The sequence below is a fragment of the Crocuta crocuta genome, unplaced genomic scaffold, assembly GCF_008692635.1.
Source record: "Crocuta crocuta isolate KB4526 unplaced genomic scaffold, BGI_CrCroc_1.0 scaffold209, whole genome shotgun sequence".
Taxonomy (NCBI): domain Eukaryota; kingdom Metazoa; phylum Chordata; class Mammalia; order Carnivora; family Hyaenidae; genus Crocuta; species Crocuta crocuta.
Genome location: NW_027551566.1, coordinates 3856231 through 3863600, shown reverse-complemented (window position 1 = coordinate 3863600; position 7370 = coordinate 3856231). Strand labels below are relative to the sequence as shown.

General features: G+C 43.7%; 1 protein-coding gene across 3 annotated transcripts in view; it reads left to right on the top strand.

Moving 5' to 3' along the window:
- SEC23B (SEC23 homolog B, COPII component) overlaps positions 1-7370 on the top strand; it is a 51839-nt gene that overhangs the window by 9931 nt on the left and 34538 nt on the right. For all 3 annotated transcript variants that reach the window (XM_077750140.1, XM_077750139.1, XM_077750138.1), the window contains 5 exons: positions 1794-2030; positions 2135-2220; positions 3649-3793; positions 4218-4376; positions 4739-4854. In XM_077750140.1, the coding sequence (XP_077606266.1) occupies positions 1794-2030; positions 2135-2220; positions 3649-3793; positions 4218-4376; positions 4739-4854 (743 nt within the window). The remainder of the gene's footprint in view (positions 1-1793; positions 2031-2134; positions 2221-3648; positions 3794-4217; positions 4377-4738; positions 4855-7370) is intronic.

Below are 7370 nucleotides of genomic sequence, written 5' to 3'. Positions count from 1 at the left end.
TCTCTCCCTTTCCCCCACCATTTCCGCCCTTCTTCTCCCCCTTGGTCCTCAGTTAAGTTCCTCCTAATCCTCCTATACGTGCAAACATATGGTATTTGTCCTTCTCTGCCTGACTTATTTCGCTCAGCATAACACCCTCAAGGTCCATCCATGTTGCTACACATGGCCAGATTTCATTGTTTCTCATTGCCATGTAGTATTCCATGGTATAGATAAACCACATCTTCTTGATCCGTTCGTCTGTTGATGGACACTTAGGCTCTTTCCATGTTTTAGCTATTGTGGAGAGTGCCGCTATGAACATTGGGGTACACGTGCTCCTATGCATCAGCATTTCTGTATCCCTTGGGTAAATTCCTAGCAGTGCTATTGCTGGGTCATAGGGGAGTTCTATTGTTAGTTTCCTGAGGAACCTCCACACTGTTTTCCAGAGGGGCTGTACCAGTTTACATTCCCACCAACAGTGTAGGAGGCTGCCTGTTTCTCCACATCCTCGCCAGCATCTAGAGTTCTCTGATTTGCTCATTTTAGCCACTCTGACTGGCGTCCCCACCACTTTTTTCCTGGGCCAACTATCACCTCTTTCTTTTCTTTCTTGAATTACTGGGCAGTCTCTTAACCTTCTCCCTAATTTTACCCTTTCCCACTTCTAGTTTATTCTAAACCCAAAAGCCAGAGTAACTCTTTAAAAACATGTCATGTTACTTCTGTGTTTAGAAACCTCCAGTGGTGAAAATGACTCCCTTTCACCCTAAGTAAGAGACACTCTTCAAAGCTCTTTGTGGACCAGTCCTATACTATCACTCAGACCTCAACTTGTTTTAGTGTCCTCGTTCAGCCACATGAACCTCATGACTTTCGTTGGACATGCTCCTGCCCGTGGGCCTTTGCTCGTTCTCCTGTGTCTTTATTGCTGCTTCCCTCTCCTCTGGGTTTTTGCTCTAATGTTACTCTCCTCTGGGTTTTTGCTCTAATGTTACTTTCTTATTAAGGCTTCTCTGACCTCTTATGTAATACTGGAACCTGCCGCCCACCTCTACTCCTGGCATCCCCTTACTCCCTCCATCCAGGACATCAGCTCCTAAGGTAGGCAGGGATCTTTATTCTTTTGGTTCCCTGATATATCCCAGGCCCTGGAACAGTGTCTGGCACATGGAAGGCATTCAGAAATGTAGAGGAGCAGGGGCGCCTGGGTGGCTTAGTCTGTTAAGCATCCGACTTTCGCTTAGGTCATGATCTCGCGGTTCGTGGGTTCGAGCCCCGCGTTGGGCTCTGTGCTGACTGCCAGCTCAGAGCCTGGAGCCTGTTTCAGTCTGTGACTCCCTCTCTCTCCGACCCTCCCCTGCTCACGCTGTCTCTCTCTCTCCTAGAAATAAATAAAAACATTAAAAAAAAGAAAAAGAAATGTAGAGGGGCACCTGGGTGGCTCAGTCAGTTGAGTGTCTGACTTTGGCTCAGGTCATAATCTCATGGTTTGTGGGTTTGGGCCCTGTGTCGGACCCACTTCAGATCCTTTGTCCCTCTCTCTCTGCCTGTCCCTTGCTCATGCGCTCTCAAAAATAAAACATTTGAAAAATACGTAGAATAAATTGTTGGATACAAATAGTTTTTACATTTAGTTTGTTTTAATAGAACCTGTCATTTAATGAAGTGAGTAGAAGTTAATTGGATGTTCATATTTCCTGACAGTAAATATAGACAAGATTTGTTATTTACGTATCTGATTTGCTTGGAAAAGAGCTGGTTATGTCTGTCTGTATACTGATCATCATGCTGTGATTCTTTGCATAAAGCGAGGTGCTCCCTCCCCTCTGATCTTCCTGTATGTGGTTGACACATGCCTGGAAGAAGATGACCTTCAAGCACTCAAAGAATCCCTGCAAATGTCTTTGAGCCTCCTTCCTCCAGATGCTCTGGTGGGTTTGATCACGTTTGGGAGGATGGTGCAAGTTCATGAACTCAGCTGTGAAGGAATCTCCAAAAGTTATGTCTTCCGAGGGACCAAGGATTTAACTGCAAAGCAAATACAGGTTTGTGCCTTGTTTGTGCACAGGCAGGAGCAAGGAGATGTCTTAAAAAGTAATTGGTCATTCACTCTAGTATTGTGGAAAATGAGTCCTTTTGGGTTTTGTAGGATATGCTGGGCCTCACCAAGCCTGCCATGCCGTTGCAGCAAGCAAGACCTGGTCAACCACAGGAGCACCCTTTCGTTTCAAGCAGGTGAGTTACCCACATAGAATGTTGCATACACAGTAATGGGCATGCAGGGCAATCCGCTGAAGGGAGAGAAGAAAAATGTTAGAACTTCTGTTTTATTGTTTTTAGACCAAAAAAACCCTAAATGATTAAACCTAATCAATATTTAATATTTAACGACTTGTATAACACATTGGTGTATATTTCAAACTAATAACTGAATTGTGTGTATACAAATACGTACATACACATACACATGTATGTGGTAGATTTGCTCAGAATATTTTTCCCCTTAGTGTTGTGTCATCACAGAGGTTTTGAGACCACTGTACTCAAGCCTTCCCCTTCTCTTGCTCAAGGCTGTTGTCCTCTTTTGAGTTTTAAATAAAACAGAAAAGGCTTCTGTGGGGTGTCCTCAAGCAAACCTGGGACTAGGCACTTATTTCTCTCAGCTTGTTGACTGCCTGGGCTCCCTAAGGCTGGCAACAGTCAGCAAACATGATAAAATTCATTGGCTGACGTGCTGGGAACAACCACTTACTATGATAAGAAACCCAGCGCTTCTCTCTGTATTTACTCTTAAATCTCAAGAGAAGTACTTGAGAATCACGTGAAAGTGGATCTTTAGGTGCACCTGGGTGGTTCAGTCAGTTGAGCATCTGACTCCCCGATTTGGCTCAGGTCATCTCATGGTTCATGGTATTGAGCTGCGCGTTGGGCTCTGTGTTGACAGCATGGAGCCTGCTTGGGATTCTCTCTGTCCCTGTCTCTCTGCCCCTCCCCTGCAGGTGCACACACATTTTCTCTCTCTCAAAATAAATAAACTTGAATAAAGTGGATCTTTAGAATGATGAAGGTTGTACATATACATGAACTTTGCATGGATTGAATTTACATTAGGCCTGTCTTTAGCATTTCTTTGCTGCTTAGAATTTAATTAAAATTTGTTCCTATTTAAATCCTTTTTTTAATACTACATATATTTATAATTTATTATGTAAATACATAAATTTATGTATATAAATTGCTGTGTGTTCAGTTTTAAATTATTTTCCTGGCTAAAACTGCTTTGAAGAAACAAAATTGCAAGTTTTACGGGGCACCTGGGTGGCTTAGTTGGTTAAGAGTCTGACTTCAGCTCAGGTCATGATCTCACGGTTTGTGGGTTCGAGCCCCGCGTCAAGCTCTGTGCTGACAGCTCAGAGCCTGGAGCCTGCTTCGGATTCTGTGTCTCCCTCTCTCTCTGACCCTCCCCTGCTCATGCTGTCTCTCTCTCTCTCTCTCTCTCAGAAATAAATAAAACATTAAAAAAATTTTTTTTAAAGGGGCAAAATTGTAAGTTTTTTCTACTGTGAGTAATTATTTTGCAGAGCCGTGATTGTGTGTCACTGAGGGGTAAAACCCAGAGTACTTATTAAATCAGGATTGACCTGCCCATTGAAAATCATACAGATTTCTGCAGCCCGTTCACAAGATTGACATGAACCTCACTGATCTCCTTGGGGAGCTGCAGAGGGACCCATGGCCCGTGACTCAGGGGAAGAGACCTTTGCGATCCACTGGTGTTGCTTTGTCCATTGCCGTTGGCCTTTTGGAGGTAACTCAGAATTTACCGGGGCACCTCAAACCATACAAGCTTGCTCTCACAAGTTGTGTTTGCTAACCTTGTTTGAAAATCAGTTGTAACCTAAGTCAACTGACTGGGTTAATTTATCAGAAAGCACTTTGGTCGTTATTATTATCCACAGTGAAGGAACCTCATGATGTTTTGAAAATATCAGAAGTTTTCATGAGAAACACAAGGCTATTAGGGCAATGGCAAATGCTCACAGTGAATTAAAAAAAAAGTTTACGAAGCCCTTAGGTTGGAAGACATGCGGATTGTCATTTGTGTCATTGTGTTATTTTGTACTATCAACAGTATTCAGCTGATGAGAACTGTTTGAAGTATTCTTTAGAGAAATTGAAGCATACTTGGGGTGGGCTGTATGTTTCTAAAATACTGCCATTTACTGTTTTAGGGCACTTTTCCAAACACGGGAGCCAGGATTATGTTGTTCACTGGCGGTCCCCCTACCCAAGGGCCTGGCATGGTGGTTGGAGATGAATTAAAGGTTCCTATTCGTTCCTGGCATGATATTGAGAAAGATAATGCACGTTTCATGAAAAAGGCGACCAAGGTAGGTACTCTTGAACACAGGCTGTAATTCTAGTAACCTAGTACTGGGTTTAGGTTGCTCTGGAGTGACAGCAACTTTGCTGTGACCATGCTTTGTGGTCAGCAAGTTGCTCTTGCTGAGATAACTTCCAGATCTTGGCTGTTGTTAAATTATTGCCATAGTTCTGAGTCCTTACTTAGAATGGATGGTCTTAAAACTGCTAAAAGCATTTTGAGATTGAAAACTATATGTTTGATTTAATATGGATGTTATAAAGACAACTATGTCCATATTCTTAAGTTTGGTTACATCCCTTTGGTACAGTAAGGCATACCTAGTGAAAACACTGCTGTTTCCTAAAGATAATTTTTCTCTCTTCACAGCACTATGAGATGCTTGCCAACCGAACTGCTACAAATGGTCACTGCGTTGATATTTATGCTTGTGCCCTTGATCAGACGGGACTTCTGGAGATGAAGTGTTGTGCAAATCTTACTGGGTATGTTGACGACAAACACCTGGGAAAGGCGAGTGTGTGTGTTTTAACGAAAGAGAAGCGAGTGGTGGAACCACTGGAATGTGCATGGCTGACCAAGATAAGCTTTCAGGAAGTTCCAGGCTGTGGTGTCAGTGGAGGGAGCATAACTGACACAGAGCACATGCTCAGTTTGGAGGGTGCATGACAGTGTAGGGCACAGTTTTCAGAGTGTGATGGGGCCTCACCAGCAACCTTCAAGGCTCCCGGGGACTGAGTAGAAGTGCATCTCCTCAGGTCTCACCCCAGATTTCCTGAATCAGACTGTGAGGCTGCAGCCCAGCAGTCAGCTTTTACATGCTCACCAGGGGACTCTGGTGCATAGAAAGCCTGGGAACTGCCGATGTGCAACATAGATCTGAAACTGGCTGCACACTGGAATCACCTGGGAACTTTAAAAACTACTCTTGCTTTAAGTCTTGTCCCGCAGAGATTCTGATGTATAAGCATGGGGTATGACCCAGGCATCAGCATTTCTTAAACTCCCCTGGGTGTTTCTAATGTGAGGAGAGTTTAAGAACCACGTTATGGACCCTTAGTGCTCAAAGTATGGTTGAACACAGGCACCGTCAGCCTCACATGAGAGCTTACAAGAAATCTAGCATCTCGAGTCTCACCTTAGACCTTTTGTATCAAAACCTGCATTTGAATAAGCTCCCAGGTGATTTGCTCAGAACAGTGTGAGAAGTACTGGCATAGACCTATGGCATGTTCCTGAGATTTTGCATTTCTAACAAGCTCCCAGGCGATGCTGCTGGTCCTCACTGAATAACGAAGGGGTGTGTAGAAGGTTGAACTCAAGTCACCTGAAGCTGTCCCAGTGAACAGCAGATTTGTTAGGTGACCAAAGTCCCAAATGACACTGACATAGCTATACCAGTGAGCCACATTTAGTAGGATGAATTCCTACCAGTATCATCCAAGAGTTCTTATCTTAAAATATCCATGGAAAAGCTTTACTGTATTTGTGAACATCCCTGAGTTTATATGCCAGAGTGTGTGTGTGTGTGTGTGTGTGTGTGTGTGTATCCTGTGGAGAGTGGCGGAGAGTACTCGGAACTGTGTCATAAGGTGAGTGATTAAAGGATCTAGAAAAGACACCACTGAAGACAGATGGGGTGTAAGATATATATTGAACAATCGAAGGCCTCTTCTGTGTAGAGGGCATCAGATATATTTGTTCCATATGTGACGAAAGGGGAAAACTAGAACCAGTGTTGGGAGCTTCTGGGAAATAGAATTTCACCCAGTATGAAGACTGACTGTATTAACGGTTAGCACTATCCATGCCTGGAATGGACTGCCTGTGGAGGGCTTGACCTCCCGATGCTGGAGGAGATCAAGTCTAATAGAGTGATAACCTGGCAGGTATGTTATAGAGGGTTGGTGTAAGTAAGAATTAGGTTTGTGTGAGTGCACCAGAGGTAGACACTGGAAGTAGGCAGTTGGTTTCATTATCACTGGGGCTGAGGCCCTTCCTATGCTGCTCTACCACCTTTATGTGCTGCCTGAACTTCAGAACGGTAACTGGGCTCTCACTGTGTTACAGCAGCAGGGAGGAGGGGTCAAAGGAAGATATGCGTCTTCCCATGAGAATGCCCCCCACAAATCACAAAGGCCACCTCCAACAAACAAAGCTGAGTTACGTGGCCACATGCAAGGCAGGCTGCATGTGGAAATGTAGGTTTTTTCCAGGAAACCATGGATCCCATGACTAAGCAAGGTGAGAAGGGTGGACTATAATGGGCCAAAGAGCCATTTCTGTTCCTGGAGGGGTCAGGCACTCTTGAGATAGCTGCACCAGATGACCTTGTGTCCTGCCTAATTCTGAAATCCCGTTGATGATCAAGGACTAGGTGCATAAGTTGCATCAGGTGGTGCTTATCTGCCCAAATATATGAACTGCTGAAATTTTGACCAGTATTTCCCTCTAACTTCAAAAAGGGATGAATATAGGTATTCATACACTAGAGATAATTCACATACAGCCAAAGATCCAATGTTTTGAGGCAGTTAATTAACCTGAAAAGGATTTCCCTCAGCCTGGGTATTTTCCCCTATCAGAGAAGAGTGAGTGAGGGGAGCTGGACACATTTCCTCAGTAGATGAACCATTAAACCTGTGGGTTTACCAGTGAAGGGTTCTTTTGAAATAATTGCAGATTCATAAGAAATTACAAAAATACTACAGAGAGGTCTGTCAATGGTCTTCCATTTAGCAACTCCAATGGTAGCATCATAGAAATATAGCACAGTGTCACAACCAGGAATTGACATGGTATGATAGAATGAAGTGTGTTACAGACCCTGCTTGGACTTCACCAGTTTGTATAGGCACTCCTTGTTGTAACGTATGGCGGTGTATAGTATGAGATTGTATCACGTACAGATTTGTGTGACCACCTCTATAGGACAGATTTAGAACTGTTCTAAGGAGTCCTATCTTTGACGTTTTGAAAATAGTGTCTTTCCTAAGTACAA